Source organism: Terrapene carolina, unplaced genomic scaffold (genome assembly GCF_002925995.2).
Source record: "Terrapene carolina triunguis isolate 2854851 unplaced genomic scaffold, T_m_triunguis-2.0 Scaffold96, whole genome shotgun sequence".
In the NCBI taxonomy this organism is placed as follows: Eukaryota; Metazoa; Chordata; order Testudines; family Emydidae; genus Terrapene; species Terrapene triunguis.
Window position 1 is genome coordinate 37,918,829 of NW_020664447.1, and position 18,626 is coordinate 37,937,454.

At 42.0% G+C, this 18,626-nt stretch overlaps 1 protein-coding gene across 1 annotated transcript in view; it reads left to right on the top strand.

Annotated features, from left to right (window-relative positions):
* The window catches only part of RGS6 (regulator of G protein signaling 6), a 184,628-nt gene that overhangs the window by 98,435 nt on the left and 67,567 nt on the right, over positions 1-18,626 (top strand). Inside the window, exons 11-12 of the mRNA XM_029911408.1 lie at positions 9,784-9,894; positions 12,507-12,632. Of these exons, the coding sequence (XP_029767268.1) occupies positions 9,784-9,894; positions 12,507-12,632 (237 nt within the window). The remainder of the gene's footprint in view (positions 1-9,783; positions 9,895-12,506; positions 12,633-18,626) is intronic.

Below are 18,626 nucleotides of genomic sequence, written 5' to 3' on the forward strand. Positions count from 1 at the left end.
TGAGGTCTATCCTGCTCCCTCTGAAGTCAATAGGTGTTGTACTATTTACCATAGGTAACTGTAAGACATAAGGAAAACAGATACAGTAGAACCTCAGAGTTACAAACACCTCAGGAATGGAGACTGTTACTCTGAAATGTGCATAAATCTGAACAAAACATTATGGTGGTGCTTTCAAAAGTTTACAACTGACCATTGACTTAATACCGCTTTGAAACTTTACTATGCAGAAGAAAAATGCTGCTTTCCCTTTTTTTTAGTAGTTTACGTTTAACACAGCACTGTGCTGTATTTGCTTTTTTTTTTTTTTTTTAATCTCTGCTGCTTCCTGATTGCATACTTCCAGTGCCAAAGGAGTTGTGTTGTTGACCAGTCAGTTTGTAACTCAGGTGTTCAGAACTCTGAGGTTCTATTGTAGCAGACATTGGAAGGCAGGAAGAAGGACAAGAGTTGCAGCAATAAAACCTAGAGGTTACTTTGGTAGGTTATTATAGGGTTACATGTTCCTTTTACAGTCAAATCTTGAGATTTGTTCTGGGGTTTAGAGGCATAGTGAACGGGGCCAGGAAGAGAATCCCAGACATGGGGAGCTGCACTGAATGAGGTGCAAAGACCAGAGCAGAAGATAATAAATGGGGTGATTAGTTACATGGCTGGACAGAGGAGAGGGCAAATGAGAAGGAATGAGCTGATGTGAACAGTTATCTGAAACAATGAATGTTGTCTCTCAAGTCAGCATGTAAAATGCTGAACTCACAAGGACCAGTTCCGTTGAGTAAGAAGGTGCCATTATTACAGTCACTGTCAGAGTAAGTCCACACTTTAAGAGATTAATTCAGCTGACAGTGTGGCAGTTTAGCATGCTACAGCACAACGGAGACATCCTTCCTGTGCTCTCCATTAGACAGCCGAATAATGACAGCAACACCCTATGCAACACCAACTGGCATTTTTTCAGTTCAGTATAAAGGCATTTCAGGACAGTCATGAGAGAACTCCGAGGTGGAGGTGGGGGCAAGGGAAACAAGTTGCAGTGTTAGCAAGACATAATACAGTCCAGCCACTCAACCTGCATGTGCCTTGTGATCTAACTCCCACAGGAGGTTGATACCTGAAATACTCACCTCGCAGAGTCCTAGAGCCTGAGCTCCAGCCCGAGCCCAAACGTCTACATCGCAATTAAACAGCCCCTTAGTCCGAGCCAGCTGGCACGGACCAGTCACAGGTGTCTAATTTCAGTGTAGATATCCCCTGAATCTCCTGTACAGCTGTGTTTCTCATCTGCAGCTAAATCATGAAATGAGCTGATCACTGGTGGTTCAGTCCTGCATGATGCTGAGCACCCTCAACTCTAATTGAAGCCAGTGGAAATTAAGGCCAATCAGCACCATCCAGGATCCAGTGCCTGCTGAGCAGCAGCAATTTCCTTTGATGTCAGTACTACTACTAACACCTAACTCTTACCTAGTTCTTTGCATCAGATCTCAAAGTGCTCTACAAAGGAGGTCAGTATCAATATCCCCATTGACAGATGGGGAAACTGGGACTCCTGAAGGTGAAGTGAGCTGCCCAAGGTCACCCAGCAGGCCAGTGGCAGAGCCGGGAATAGTATCCATGTCTACTGAGTCCAGTGCTCTAGCCACTAGGCTGAACTGCCTCCCAATGTGTGTTACAGATGCTCAGAACCACTAAGAAGTTGGCGCCTGATGTATAAACAGAATCCATATCAGATGCTGGATAGAGTGAGGCAGGATATGCTTTTACTGTCCTGCAAATTTTTTTGAGATTTTGACAAATTTTCCTATCCCAAACTGGGACTGTGACGGGGTTCACTCATCACTACTCTGGCGCCTCCTGCCGGCTGTCATGGGAATTAGGTCTGCTCACAAGGGCGCCCTCCTCTAGTGGTGCCCCACCACCATCGTTTTTGTTCCAGGACTCTCACCACTCCCAGGACTCCGGCATCCTCTTCAGTGACACTGCTCTCCGGCTGTGCCACACTCTGTATTCCCCACTTCTGTGGGACCTGCAATCTCTGTCCAGCAACTCTCTTGGTGGCAACTGCAGTTCATTATCCCAGGGCTGCTTCCCATACAGCTCCAGAACCTTCTTCTGCCTTTACCTCAGCCTGCAGGTCCTAACAGCCAGCCAGAAGCTCTCTCTAGCTCCCCTGGCCCCTGCTTGCAGCACTGCTCTGTCCCAGGTGCTGGCACTCCTTCCTGCTGCTAAGAGACTGGTCTTCTCCCCTCAAGCTCCAGGCAGCTACTGAACTCTGCTCTGCCCCACAGCCCTTCTTATATGAGCCTGCCAGCCTACAGACCAATCTGCCTCACCTCAGTTCCTGAAAAATCATGGAGCAGGTCCTCAAGGAATCCATTTTGAAGCACTTGGAGGAGAGGAAGGTGATCAGAAACAATCAACATGGATTCACCAAGCACAGGTCATGCCTGACCAACCTGGTTGCCTTCTATGATGAGATAACTGGCTCTTTGGATATGGGGAAAGTGGTAGACATGATGTACCTTGACTTTAGCAACACTTTTGATACAGTCTCCCACAGTATTCTTGCCAGCAAGTTAAAGAAGTATGGATTGGATGAATGGACTATAAAGTGGATAGAAAGCCGGCTAGATCAATGGCTTGATGTCTAGTTGGCAGTCGGTATCAAGTGGAGTGCCCCAGGGGTCGGTCCTGGGGCTGGTTTTCTTCCACATCTTCATTAATGATCTGGATGATGGGATGGATTGCACCTTCAGCAAGTTTGCAGAAGACACTAAGCTGGGGGGAGAGGTAGATATGCTGGAGGGTAGGGATAGGGTCCAGAGTGACCTAGAAAAATTGGAGGATTGGGCCAAAAGAAATCTGATGAGGTTCAACAAGGACAAGTGCAGAGTCCTATACTTAGGACGGAAAAATCCCATGCACTGCTACAGGCTGGGGACCGACTGGCTAAGCAGCAGTTCTGCAGAAAAGGACCTGGGGGTTACAGTAGACGAGAAGCTGGATATGAGTCAACAGTGTGTCCTTGTTGCCAAGAAGGCTAATGCTATATTGAGCTGCATTAGTAGGAGCATTGCCAGCAGATTGAGAGAAGTAATTATTCCCTTCTATTCGGTACTAGTAAGGCCACATCTGAAGTATTGCGTCCATTTTTGGGGCCCCCGCTACAGAAAGGATGTGGACAAATTGGAGAGAGTCCAGCGGAGGGCAACAAAAATTATTAGGGGGCTGGGGCACATGACTGAGGAGAAGCTGAGGGAACTGGGCTTATTTAGTCTGCAGAAGAGAAGAGTGAGGGGGGATTTGATTGCAGCCTTCAACTACCTGAAGGGGGGTTCCAAAGAGGATGGAGCTAAGCTGTTCTCAGTGGTGGCAGATGACAGAACAAGGAGAAATGGTCTCAAGTTGCAGTGGGGGAGGTCTAAGTTGGATATTAGGAAAAACTATTTCATTAAGAGAGTGGTGAAGTACTAGAATGGGTTACCTAGGGAGGTGGTGGAATCTCTATCCTTAGAGATTTTTAAGGCCCGGCTTGACAAAGCCCTGACTGGGATGATTTAGTTGGGATTGGTCCTGCTTTGAGCGGGGGTTGGGCTGGATCTCTTGCAAATCTAATTTTCTATGATTCTATGATTGGCTGCTCCTCTCAGCCCCTTTCTAATTGGCTTCCTCCACCATAGCCTCCCTCAGGCTGCTTTTAACCCCTTTTCAGCTAGTGAGGGGCAGTTGCCCGATCACAAGGACAAAAAGTCAAAATCTCAAAAAAATTTGTGAACCAAAAATTTGAAAAAATGTTTTGCTTAGATCAACCAAAATCTTTAATTTCAAAATGTTTTGTTTTTATTTTGACCACTTTGTTTTCTTCAATTTTTTTTACTCTAGTTTAAATTTTGAAATGAAAATTCCTTTCAAATTGTGGATCTGAAATTTTTCATTTTCATAATATTGAAATTGGACACTTTGATTTTCAAAAAAATTTTGAGTCAAGAAGTTCATCAAAGTTGACCCTTTCCCATGAAAATTTTGGTTTTAATGAATTGATATTTTAAGAAAAATTCACTGAATAATTCCCTACCATCAATATAGTTTTGCATTAATACTGTGGCCGTGGTTTACCTGGGGCTGTCTCAGATTAAAAGGGTTAGTTGTTAAGAAGTCTCCATTACCAGATCGTAAAAGGACAGGTGTATCATGAACATGACATAAATTGTGATTGCCTGGCCCAGCATAGACATTATAATGAATGAATGCTTAAGGCAAGATTGGGATGGCCTTGTTTGTCTATGGAGGAAGGGATTGGAGGTGGTTCAAAGGTATAATCTGTAGGCATCTGAGTCTTAAAGACAGATGTGGTCCCAGCCTGTGTATTTCTTGATCTGAGAAGAAGGCCTCTCACATCAAGATGGAGCATTGCATGCTGGAACTTGTGGTCTCTTTGGAACATGCGTCCATTCCCAAGGTGGCAGCTGTAGTATCCTTCTCTAAATACTTTAGGGTACCCCTCTGGTTCCAGGAAGTTTGTCAATACATCCCTCAGTTGGATGAAGTCTGGTTGCATGTAGTAGAATGTCTCTAAAGAGGAGCCTGATTCTGTCTCCCTTATACTAGTTTTATACTGGTACAAATCACTGACTTTACTTGACTTTAGCACCTAATTTACACCTGGCCCAGGATCAGCCCCATCTTGTTCGTCTCTCCAGCAAGACTCTTGAAATGCAAATATAGAGTCATAGAGGTTATGAATTCAAATAATGCAAAAACAACCACATATAAGCCATCCAGCTGAACACTCTAAGGGAATACATCCATATGGCAGAAACCTGGGATGGCAATGCCAATTCCTTTCCCATTTTCATGCTAAAAAAACAAATGAAAAGCAGGTTGGAATCCTACCACCCAGGAGAAAAGGGTAGTTTTCAGATTAATGTGCATACACAAATTGTGACCAAATGCTTACCACAATTAATGATGACAAAAGGGGGCAAAGAACAGAAGCCAGAATAGTGAAAGAACAGGTTAAAGAATGTTTAGTTAAGTTAAACTATTCAAGTCAGCAGGGCCTGATGAAATACACCCTAGGGATCTTAAGAAACTAGCTAAAGCAATTTTGGAAACCATAATGATTATCTCTGAGGATGGATGATATTCCAAAGAACTGGGGAAGGGCAGACATAGCACCTATCTTTAAAAACAGGGGAAAGAGGACTTGGGGAGTTATAGACCATCAGTCTAACTTCAATACCTGGAAAGATTCTGGAACAAATTATTAAACAATCAGTTTGTAAGCACCTTGAGGATAATAGGGTAAGTACTAGCCAATATGGATTTGTCAACAAATAAATCATGCCAAACCAACCTACTTTCCTTCTTTGACAGGGTTATTTGCCTAGTGGATGGGGAAAGAAGTAGATGTGATTATATCTTGATTTTAGTACTGCTTTTGACATAGTCCCATGTGACATTCTCATACGTAAATTAGTGAAATTTGGTCTAGAAGAAACTACTATAAAATGGATGCAAAACTGGTTGAAAAACCATACTAAGCCCATTATCAATGGCTCACTCTCAAACTGGGAGACTATATCTAGTGGGGACCTTCAGTGGTCTGTCCTGAGTCTTGTACTGTTCATTATTTTCATTAGTGACTTGAATAATGGGGTGGAGTGTTTGCTTATAAAATTTGCAGATGACACCAAACTGTGAGGGGTTGCAGGCACTTTGGAGGACAGGATTTGAATTCAGAATAACCTTGTCAAATTGGAGAATTGGTCTGAAACCACTAAGATGAAATTCAATGAAGATAAGTGCAAAGTACTATTAGGAAGGAAAAATAAAGTGCACAAATAAAAAAATTGGGAATAAGTGGCTAGGCATTGGAACTGGGGAAAGGATCTGGGGGTGGAATGGTACCCAGGGTTGTGAGATACCTCACCGCGACCTAACCTGAGTGTGAGGAAATATCTATACCTGCTGTGAATCAGCACAAGCACTACCTTCCAGGCCTCAGCTAGCCTCATTTTCTCCGTGCGGGTTAGTGGTAGGCATGCTAATACTTAAGTCCTCCGACCATCCCCTGTAGCATCCAGCCCCTTATCCACTGAACACTCAAAGAACTGCCAGATTTGCTGTTCCCAAAGGAACAGTGGACCACAGCTTATTAGTTATCCCTTAGAACACAGCTCTGCTAAACACATGGCACTTAGATATATTTATAGTGAAAACAAGAATAAGCTTTATCAGAGAACAGAGATTCAAATGATTGATAGTAAGTAAATCATAACACGCTTTCTAGAGACGAAATTTAACTACCAGGTTGTCCTCCTGTCTAATGAAGCTTATCTTATCCAAGGTTCTCTCCAGTGATTTCGACCAAGCGTGGCTGAAAGATCCCTTTTTTATGAAGTGAACTCACTGTCCATTTACTTATTTACTTCCTCAGTGAAGGATGCCAAAGTGTCTTCTTTGCCTCACTAAATGTACCAGTCACACCTTTGATGCATATCTCAAGATAGCCCTTCCCCCCGCACTGTTTACCTCTTCCTGATAGTTTCATTCTGAAGTCCCCACCAGCTCTTCATTAGCATTTGACTTAGAATACTAGGTTGCCCAGTGTGAACCAGACAATATTTTGTTTACATGTAAACATAAATAGATAGAGAAAAACCTGCTTTTTACCTTTCCTGGTGACCAACCCCGCAGTTGCATACCTTAAGAACATAATTTTCAGTGTATAGTACATAACTCTTACATAGTATCAGTACCTACATTTCATAATGATATTGATGACCAGAGTGACACAGGCTTTTATTACAGACCTCAAATGACACTCTTTGGTCAACTAGAATGTAAATGCCAGACCCAGGGGATTCCTATAACCGTCGTGCCCCCATTATGCCCTCTGCCAGCTGGCAGCAAGAGGTCCCTGGGCCACAGAGGGTAATAGTGGCTCATAAATTGAATGTGAATCAATGTCATGCAGTTGCAAAAATGGGAAATATCATTCTGGGGTGTATTAACAGGAGTGTTGTATGTAAGACACAGGAGGTAATTGTTCTGCTCTCCTCGGCAGTAGTGAGGCTTCCGCTGAAGTACTGTGTTCAGTTTTGGGCACCACACTTCAAAAAAGATTTTTCACAAAATGGAGAGAGTCTGGAGGAGAGCAACAAAAGTGATAAAAGGGTTAGAAAACCGTGACCTTTGTGGGAAGGTTAAAGAACGTGCATGTTATGTCCACTGATGGTAGGACAAGAAGTAACTGGCTTAATCTGCAGCAAGGTGGATGTAGGTTAGAAGTTGGGGAAAACTCTCACTGTAAGGATAGCTAAATACTGGAATAGATTACCAAAGGAAGTTATGGAATCGCCATCATTGGAGGGTTTTAAGAACAGATTAGACAAATACCTGCCAGAGATGGTCTAGGCATACATGATCCTGCCTCAGTCCAGAGGGAAGCACTAGATGACCTCTCTAGGTCCCTTCTGGCCCTAGGTTTCCATGATTCTATGTTGATCCAGCCACCACAGCAATTCCTGAGGGAGCAAACATTGCTCTGTTGCTGTATGTGCCAGAAATACGCAGTGAAAAGAGTTCTCTTTCCTTCCTCCACATGCTTTTTCTCCATTTGACCCACACACCACTGCTGGCTTTAGGATTTGGGTACCTTGAGTGAAGTTACTGTTAACCTCACAAATTCCACCCACTCCTTTCCACAATGTTTGAGCTTCTCTTGTTCGCATTCTGACATTGCATGATTGTGTATTGATACAACACCGTCATGTAGCGCCATTCCATTGTAATGACTCCTGAAGTAAATCTGGGCCTCTTCAAATGAACGGCAACTCATTTCCTGTGACCTGCAACAGAACCATGGAGGAGTATCTTGTAACTTTCAAGATGGGTGTCAACCATGCCAAGGATGTTGTGTATCCCCTGCATTAATAGTATCTCCGTGAATGTGCATGTAAGAAGTGCCTAACACCATTCTTGCATGCCTCAGTGAAGCATAACCACTACATCTTCTACCAGAATTATATTACATCACTTGAAAGCCCAAAAGCCCTAGTTTATATGCCTTTCCCTTAGGTTTGCCTGTTCCTATAACTTCATTTAAACAAGCAATGATCCAGTTGCTGCTGATAGGCTGAATCAGCAAAAGGCACGTAGCCCATCTTGTTTTATTTAATTTTAACTTATTTTTTGCTACGACTTGTGGCGCCTGCAATGCATTCTCATTATTTTATTAGGAGCCATTTAACTTTCACAGCAGAGTGCACCTGATTGATTTTTTGACCTCCTCTCGCATTTCCATCTCTGGGATTGCTGCTGCTCTCTGAAATTGGATGCCATTCCCTCCTCCAACCCGTAACCCTCGACAATCGTGAAATGTAATTAATGAAATGAGATAAGACATCATGGGACTGGATGCCCTGAGGGTCTATTGGAACCTGCTACATTTACAAAAGTGTGTGATTTTAATACCTTCTGACAACAGTTAGGACCAAAAAAGAGGAGCGGTGGTGAGTAGGGTAGGTCAGAGCAACTTTCTAGCTTCTGTGACACAAATAAAAAAATAAAAAATTGTCCATAACTATTCAGTGTCTGGGCTAAATGAATTTCCTTTAGCTATGCTCATCTTCATGTTGTGGATTTCCCCTCCTCCCCCATTGCAAATATTTGATTGATCAAGTTCTACTCACAAACATGTTCCCACAAGAGGAATTCCCAAGTTGTTTCTGCAAGTATTTGTGGAAACCACTTTTTAAATCTGCACCCCCAGTTATTTACCCGGCAAGTGCTTTCACACTCATTCAATCAAGGAACAGAAACTATAATATGTGCCTTATCTAACCGGTCACAAGTAAGCAACATGGCATATATATCAAATATTTGCAATAAAACCAAAATACTCAACAAAATAGTAATCACATCATTTCAGGTAATACTTGGGGGAATTGCAATCTGCTGGTGGATATTCTATGAGAAGAAAAAGGAACATAATTAGCTGAATAACTTATTGTGAATTATTTACTCAGCGCTAGTATAAACACAGCTCAAAAACTTCCCTGCTCAAGAGCACAGCATGATGCTGAGCTCCTTGCAAATTACTTTATGGAGCTTTACCAACATGTACACAATTTTTTTTATTTTTTGAAACTTAGATGATTAAAAGATACAACTATTATTTATTGTATTGCAGTAGCATCTAGAGGTTGCAGCTCCATTGTGCTAGACACTGCACAAACATGGCTAAAAGATGGCTCATGCCGTGAAGAGCTTACAGTCAAGCTCTGATCCTGAAAAAGTCTATTCCCCCCACCCCCATGCGTAACTTTAAGCACGGTGCATAATCCCATTTAAATCAATAAAACTACACAACGAGCATAACGTTAATCATGTGCAGAAGTCTTTGCAGGATTGAGGCCTAGGTACAAGACGAGACAACAAGGGAATACAACTGACTTGGGAGCACACAGTAACGACGTGATCACTGTGAAAAGCCCTGGCCGTAGCACTCCAGCTGCCTAACCGTTATTGGGTTTTTCTATACGCACCACAGCAGACATGAGTTTTAAGGAGGACAATGCGGTGGCTTTGTGAAGTTTTCTGGAGAGCAACTTCCATGCATAAGAGGTGTCATGGGGCAAAGCATCAAGGTGCTTGTTGGAAAATTTGACCAATATGTAAAACTAAAAAGAAAATTGTTGAAGAGTTGTAGTTTGCCAATTCACATGTAAACATGTAGGCTACAGCTGTTCTTTTCTTTTCTTTTTCCCCCTGTCCTAGTTTAATAACTTACTCAGACCAGTACATTGAATATGATCCATTTATAACTCCTGCTGAACCTTCCAATCCCTGGATAAGCGATGACGCTACATTATGGGACATAGAAATGAGGTAAGAAATTGAAATTCCATGGAAACTATGAATATCCTTAAAGCAAGCCTTTCATTTTATTTGTATTGCGCTCCCCATATAGACAGTAGATTGTATACATGGGTATGTTCAGAAGCGACACCTGCTTGCAAGAAATAAGGGCTCATGCTATTTTTTAATTGTCATAAGTTATATTAGATGGCCACAGAGAGATTTGGGCCTTTCTTCTTTGTTTTGCTCTTCTATGGCATATAATAAATGCCTGAAAAGGTAAAGGAAAGAATGTAGTGGTGATTCTCCACTGCCATGCACCTTGTGTGGTTATTTTATTTACACCCTTGAAAAATGGGTGTGCAAGTTTGCTAAACCAGAATGGTCATGTTGTATACCCACTTTGCACAGGTGTGAATGACTACACAAGATATAGGGCAGAATAAAGTTTAAACCCAGTGTCCTTATTTACTCAGATCACAATGACAGTAGCACTTGGGACTAGAATCATCATGCCTGAGCATATGTCTAGCAGTTGCAAGAGCAACTCTGAGTGCAGCCTCAGAGTCCTTGGGTCCCGGCTCCCCAGCTCATTCACATACACCCATCGGTCACATTGCTAGACCTCAGTTCAGGCACCATGGTGATTAGGCAGCGTCCACTTCTCCCAATCCTTTGCTCTTACTGTGTGAATGTTTAGTTGGCATTCCTACCCAGGACCAAATATGACCTGGGTGTGATATTAAAATAGTCAAATATTTCAAAAGGGAGCTACAAATTTGCTTCAATTCTCATGCCTGACTATGAGATAGAAACCTAAGGTAAAATCTGCTCTTTGGAACTTGGAGGTAAGAAAACTCAAAATCAAAATACTGGGTCTGCCTCTGGAGGGCCAGTCCATGCTGAATCATCATCTCCAGGCACATGGTTGCCTGTGGAGAGTACCAGACTCGGCAGCTAGACATCAAATCCCGTCCTAAAAGAAATCCAAGGACAGAACAAATGGGTTTTTGTGTTTCCCTCAATTGTGAAAGGTACCTCCCCACTTTCACTCCATCACACACAGGAATCTTTGATCCATTTCTTAATCCCTACTTCCCTTATCTTTTATTTTGTGATACCCTGGACTTATTTTTAATCTATTTCACTTTTGGTTTTTGCTTCCCCTGCAAGACCCTGATGTTAATCTCTTTAACAAGTTTTGTATGGAATAAACAGCCATAACTGCAGCAAAACGCCCCTCTGATATAAACTGAGTGCTGGTACCCTGATATCTGAAGCTATATTATTACTGTATCTCCCCAAGTAGTCAGCATGATGTCTCCTGAAAGACTTTTGTGCTCCTGAGAACTATGATTTAAACCTGATGTCAGGGCTGCATATGAGTGTAAAGAAATGCCTCGCTGCCTCTACGGTCTCAGGTCAAGTTAATAGAGATGATTCTCCTGGTGATGAAAATGAGAAGACGGTATTGCTGGGAGATGGGAGAACAATAGCTTGATTGGTCCATTTTATTCTCTACTCCAAGAGCATTAGCTGCATCTGCATCTAGTTGCAACTTGTTTGAATAATTTTGAAAGCTGAGGCTTCCAGCCACCCCCTTTTCAGGAAAATGAAACTATTCATACCCCATTTCAAACCCACCATGTGTTGGCAAAGGCCTACCCATCTTAATTTAGACAGCTACTGTGACCCTGCAGCTAGTCCTTCCTGTCACCCCACACTTTGGGAAATGCAACTGTAAAGTAATTCAATTTTGGATACAGTTTGGGCCGTCAAGTGGAGGTCATATCAAATCCCGGTTCACTCCATGCCTAATACAGTGTCAAGACTTTAAAAGACTCCGTCCCCCCAATGACATTTATTTTATCTGTGTTTAATCTTTACACCAAAAGAAAATTAAAAGCAGGCACACTAACTGAAACTCCTGCATTCTGGCCCCCATTTGTCCTTTTAGCAGGGACCCCCCCGTCTATTAGAGTCTCTGATTTTAGGAATTTTTCATGACCAGGCCTCATCTGTAATCTGTGAAACAGAAAAGCATGTCGCTCACTAGGCATTGCACTTGTCTTAAGGAGACCGAGATTCTAGTACTACTAGTCTGAGCAACCATGCTGTATTTTAATGGATGTGTCTTATTTGGTACCTAATGTTATGTCACCCTTAATCAGAGACTCCTCAAACGTTTTCATAGTGTGGGCCACATTTTAATGCGTTGTCGTTCTCCTGGAAACCTCTCTTCTAATTTGCAATAGCAGACACCACCTCCTCCCATTTGCAAATATACCATATCCCTGATGTAACTATAGAAATTGCTGCCATGGAACAGTAATATTAGGGAAGTATTTAGGACAGGATTTTCAAAGTTGACTATTGATTTTGTGTGCTTCCATTTTTGGATGTGCAACTTAAGACACCTTAAAAAGGCCTGATTTTCAGAGGGGTAGGTGCCCTAGTCTTCAGTTCTTCTTTTCATATGGTGCATGATGGTCTCCATTTGTGTGAGTTACAAGAGAAGCCTCACCCTTTGGTTTGTCATCCTTTTTCCCTTTGATGTTGAATAGAGTCAATTGCCATTCAGCCATTCTGGACCATAGATGGACATGCATTCACTCTTACCTTCCTCTCCCTCACCTTAACAGCAAAGAGCCCAGCCAACAACGTGTGAAAAGATGGGGCTTCTCTATAGATGAGGTGCTGAAGGATCCAGTGGGACGAGACCTGTTCCTTCGTTTTCTGGAGTCCGAATTCAGTTCAGAAAACCTCAGGTAAAAGCCCTCCACTTGAGCTGTATGCACAGGTTCACACCCATGTACTGGGCCAAATCCTGAAATCCTTACTCAGGCAAAACCGCTCATTAAAGTCATAGGAGTAAAGACTGAGTGAGAGTTACAGGATTTGGCCCACAGCACTGTAAATTTTATAGAAGTTTATACGAGTGGTCCGTTTACGAAAAGATGTAGATAATCATGACCAAAGCCACCTTTGCCACAGGTCTGTCAGTGTGTCAACAATAAACCTGCAGCTTGCAAAGGTTGAACACTGTGATGAATCAGAACATACATATGGGTTCATATACAATAAGTAGTGCAGGGGTTCTACAGAAGTAGTAGTATGTGATGATGCAATTAGAGAATATCATAATGCATCCAGAAAAGGGGGTCAAATTAAGGTTGCATAGTGGTGTAAGGCAGTGATATTGTGTCCTGATTTGTCATCATTTCTGATGAAGTTCAGGATCAAATTTACCATGCTTTGTGCCTGCAGCGAGCACCTGAAGTTAAACTGAGTTTGGTTTGCCACATCTGGAACTGTGGCATCACCAAATGAATGCAGCAGGGAAGAGACAACTAGGGCAGTTAGAAAGGGGAGAGTCCATGTTTACACCCACCTTATACATATCTGCAATCGGAGGAATGGACAGGCTGAAAAGGGACATCATAGTTTAGTGCGATTTTAGCAAAACAAATTTCTAAACTTTCCTTAATTTAAATAGATTAAGTAATTCATAGAACATGGAATGTGATGTGACAAACTCCCCACAATGCACTATCAGTCAATAATTTTTATAAAGAATAGCAGAAACAAAACCTATTCTTTAACAAGAGTCAAACTATACCATTGTCAACAACTTTTAATCTCATTAAAGAGTTCCCCATGGGTATGCATGATGGAAATGCAGTCCATGGGAGGGATGCAGTCCAAAAACTAATTTAAAGAATTGTTTATGTTCTGTGTAATATATCTAATACAGAGCCAAGTCAGGCAGTCCTTGAATATGCAAAATCACCATAAATTGCCCTACAGTATCTTCTTTATAGTTAACACCAGTGCATAATGGGAAATTTAAGCCACAAAAAATAAGGTATGTAAAAATGGCTTTTAGAGACTAAAAGTCAGGAAATTAAAGCTGAAATTCCCTGGGTTGGGTGCTACAGAAAGTGGGTGGTGACCTCATTTACCAGCTGAAGTGAAATATCTTAGCACAGGAGGGTAAGGGGTAAGAGTTGCGGTGAGAATATAGCTTCATTTGAAGATTAAAGACAGCTTCCAATTCCTGTATGTTTCTATGGCTTAATTTTGTGTTTCTAAAGCTTCAAGAAATGAATGTTGAATGCCGCAGATCCTATGTAGTCCAGTAAAAATAGACAGACATTCACATTCCAAATTACATCATCACAGTGGCTATCAAATGTTGCTCTTGTTGGCAATCTCAGTATAGCTGCCAACAGCTGAGTGGGCACAGAGATTGAATCACCCTTTCTCCCTAAGAAGCAGTCCCTCTAGAGGAGAGTTAGAGCACTTTGGCAGGGCAATATTGGGCAGCTTGCATTTCTGCTGCCAGCACAATATCTGTTCTGAGGATATAAAGAGGATTAAATAGGGTCCAATTCTCATCAGGTGTAAATTAATGTATTGAAATCAATGGAGCGACTCCACTTGACACCAGCTGAGACTCTGACCCAGTGTCTTTCACTGGTTCTACATTTGTGTAATTATTTTAACTTTAAGAATGAAATATGAATGAATTGGATGGACAATGCAGACATTAGAGCACTGAGTTAGTGCACGAGAAAAGTGAAATTCACTGGAAAATTGTTTTAAACTATAGGGAAACTGAGTCAAATGAGAAATTTAAAAGGTAAATGAACAGCATAAACTAAAAAAAAAAAAAAATCATTTTTTTTACTGTTAATAATCTAAGAAGTTATTTGTAACACAAGCAAGGCAATATTTTAAAATGGTCTTTAACCTTCCCAAGCCCCTTTAAGTGGCTATTGAACTTCTACATCTTCATTGCACTTATGTACATTTGTGTTCTTGTTCTGGCAATTAATCTGCCATTATGAAACACTGGTTAGATCTTTGCCATTTAAATATGGTGCATTCCTCAGATTCCTTCTGTGAAATGCATTCCTGTTTGGACTAATGAAGGGCATAAGGTTTGCCTCTGGCAGGTGTGCATACACTCAGCCTACTCCAATGAATCCAGAGGGTATCATAATTAGAAATCAAATTGTTACCTTTCTGTGTCACCGCTAGCCACTCCTCATGCCACTATGTATTCTCTTTAACCTTGAGGTAAAGCCTATGTCCTGCCAAAGGGAAGAAGGCCTTTCACGAAAACTATCCAAAAACCCAGCAGAGTTAAACAACAGTTTACAGGATAGGCCCTGACCCTACGTGGGGATCCACTAACACAGACCCTTGACTCCAGCAGGACTCCACACAAACACAGGGTTCCATATTAGCAGATCCTCGTGTAGACTGAAGCCTTAGATAATTAGCACAAGGAGAGAAAAATGAAGACCTATTCACAAGGGAAAATAGAAACAGATTGGATTGTAGAAGGCTCTTGCATCAACAGTGGTGTGGACTTGTGTGGCGGGGCAGAGGGAAGGCCAGTGCTAGACACAATCAAGCAAAATTTATACTTGTACTTACTAATGAATGTCTGAGAAGTTGTAGGTAATTTCTTTAGGATGAACACTTGCTAGAAAATTCCCATCTGCAACCATTCTTTAAAGACCCTGCAACCAAGAGATATCAACAGATGTGTGAGGTGATCACAATGGGGCCATATTCTTCCATTGGGGCATAAATGCAACCCTCATTAATGTTGATAGGAGTTACATGCACACATCAAGGGGAGAATAAACCCATATATTACTGAGTGGCCAACAAGACAGATACAAATGGGTGAGTATTGGAAAACTCAGAGGTTACTAGCAGTGCAACCAAAGAGGTTTCTTGCAATATGCACTTGGCTGGCTGATTTAGTTCCTTGAAATATTTTTACATTTCATTATTATTATTATTATTAGTAGTAGTAGTAGTATTATCATAATGCCTAGGAGTCCCTGTCATGCACCAGGACCCCATTCTGCTAGATGCTGTACAAACACAGAATAAAAAGACAATCCCTGCCCCAGACAGCTCACAATCTAAGTATAAGACAACAGATGGATACAGAAAAACTGATGGGGAGTACCAGGAAACAATGACAGTACTGGTCAGCATGATTGGCAGTGGTCTCTGTACACCAGCAGTCTAACCATTGTCCAGTTTTATGTAAGCAAGCCACATAGCACAGTTAAGCAGAGATTTGAAAGAGGATAACGAATTAGTTTTCTATATGTTTTCAGAGACATCCTTGCAAGCATGAAGGGCAGCATAGAAAAAAGAACAAGGTGTTTGAAAATGTAATAAGTGGGCAGTGGAGGCAGGCATCACAGGCTGATTGGAGGTGGGAGTCAACTATTTTATACTGAATGAGAAATTATATGCAGGGTGGGGATTACTTGTGAAGTTCTGTGACAGTGAAGATAATGAGCTTATATTTGATCTGATAGAAAAGAGGGAGCCAGTGGAGGGATGCAAAGACAGGGGTGACATGGTCAAAGTGACAGGCCAGGAAAATGATCTTTGCAGCAGCGTTCTGAATGGATATGAGGAGGGGCAAGACTGCATTTTCCAAGCCAAAAAAAATAAAGAATGTTGCAGTAATCAAGACACAAGACGATGAGAACCTGGATGAGAGTTTTAGCTGTGTCGATGGATAGGAAAGGAACAAATTGGACCAAAGTTGGCTCTCAGCTACACTGGTGTAAATCCAGATTCACTACACTGACTTCAGTGGGGCTACTGCATCCTCTGTAATAGAGAGCAAAATTGGTTCTTTGAGTGGGAAACTGCCCAGGTAAGAACTGCAGGATTGGGCCCACTACACTCCTGGGTTTGGTTGAACTCTATCACTTATTTATTTACTGGCTGTTATTTATGTTAGAGCAGGAAAGTCTCTTCTTTTTCTTGCCTTTGATTTCACTCTTCTTTCTCTCACTCTTTTCTTTCACCTTTCTGTCACCATCTTTGATCTGCAATTTGATTTGCTTTTCTTGGTTTTTTGGAGCTCACAGAAGTATAGCAGATTGCTGAGATGTTCAATCCTCCAGTCAGAAGATTTTTCCCAGCTTCAAAGAGTGTCAGTTGGAAAGAAAGCTAAAAGGGATCATGGGAAACACGAAGCTTATCCAAGAGGAAGGGAAATTGTACCTCTGACCACAGACCTAAGTAGACAGCACATCCATCCTTTGTATACAACGGCACTTAGATACTATGGCGATAAGCATGATATAAAAATCTGAATAGAATAGAAATGCGAAGTCTGCAGCACACTAAAGCGGGTGTTTCTATGTGTTGACAGGATGGGAAATTTGTGACCAAAAACTGAAAGTATAGATTTTTGGTTTTCCGATGAAACATCAAAAATGGGGGGAGGAGCGGAAATTAATTGAAAGCCCAATTTTCTATTTAATAAAATGTTTATATGCAAAATTTTTGACCAGCCCTAGCATTTGCACCAAAATGCAATCATACTATGGTGAATTTACAGGAGGGCTGAACAGAAGACAATGCTGATGTCTGAGTTGTACTATGAGTTTCAGTTAGATTTATTACTGGGATGATTGCACTCTTTACTGCAAATGATGTAATGAAAATCTGAAACTTTACTGAAGTTGAAATGCCTTCACATTCAACATTCATTTCTCTAATCTTCTCTTGGCCACCAGAGGGCACAAAAACTCTATTTCTGAACTTACTGTGGGCACAGAGAAAACTTCTTTCTGCTTCAGCAGTGAGAATAATTTTTATGTCACATTTGCCTGGGTAGCAAATTGTTCGTAACCATTCAGGAAACTGGGATCAAAATCCTGCTCCTTTCTGTACTCTCATCCTAGAATATACCCACACATTACACCCACGCAGTGCACTGGAGGGAGCATTTACTTATTTATTTGTAAGTGCTCCCAAGCATGCTAGGTGCCTCACAAACAAGTAAAAAAAGGCACATTTCCTGCCTACAGAGCTAAAATTCACAAATGAGAGCAGTTTCCAGGTGGAGGCTAGGGAGAGACAATACAGAGAAGGAAGCATAAAGTTTATAAATATAGGACCAGACCCTCAGCTGAAGAGATCAGGTGCAGGAAGGTGGCTTCTCCAGCCAGGGGTCAGTTCAGCAGCCTAAAGGCTGCTCTAAGTTACACCAGCTGCTGCAGTCTCTCTTCGGAATTGATGCATCACTGCTCCATCCTACCCCTAGCACACCACCTTCCTGCAGCTCCATACCCCAGATACACTCCCTTTTGGGCAGCTTTCTGCAGTCTCATTTAACATTAAGGGGGAAAGATAGGCTATAGGCATGACACCCTTACAAACTAAGTGGACATCTTAAAAGAAGCAAGAGGAAATAAGGACACATAGGACACCACAGCCAACCCAAAATAAAAATGTCTCCCTATTTTATAAAACTGACTGCTGAAATCCAGCTTAGAGAACATTGACTAAATGGCCTTGGTGCGGTCCCAGTGCATTTCACTATCAACATACCGCCATACTGTAGAGTGTGAGCAAATAGCAACTATATATATAAAATAATCTATATAAGCATTACTCATTGTAAGTCAGGGTTACAGGATTAGGCCCCATGTGTACCAAAGTTCTGCAAAAGCCCCAGCAAATAGTCACCAAGGGCAGCCAGTCATTTCATGTGAATTAGTTCAGGATAATAAGTCATGCCTAGAGAGGCTCCTCTGAGTACCATCACCCAATGATAGCCAGATAGGACAAGAACAGAAGGCAGGGCCGGCTCCAGGCATCAGCTTCTCAAGCAGGTGCTTGGGGCGGCCGCTCCGGAGAGGGGCGGCAGGTCCAGGTATTCGGCCGCAATTCGGCGGACGGTCCCTCACTCCGCCTGGGAGTGA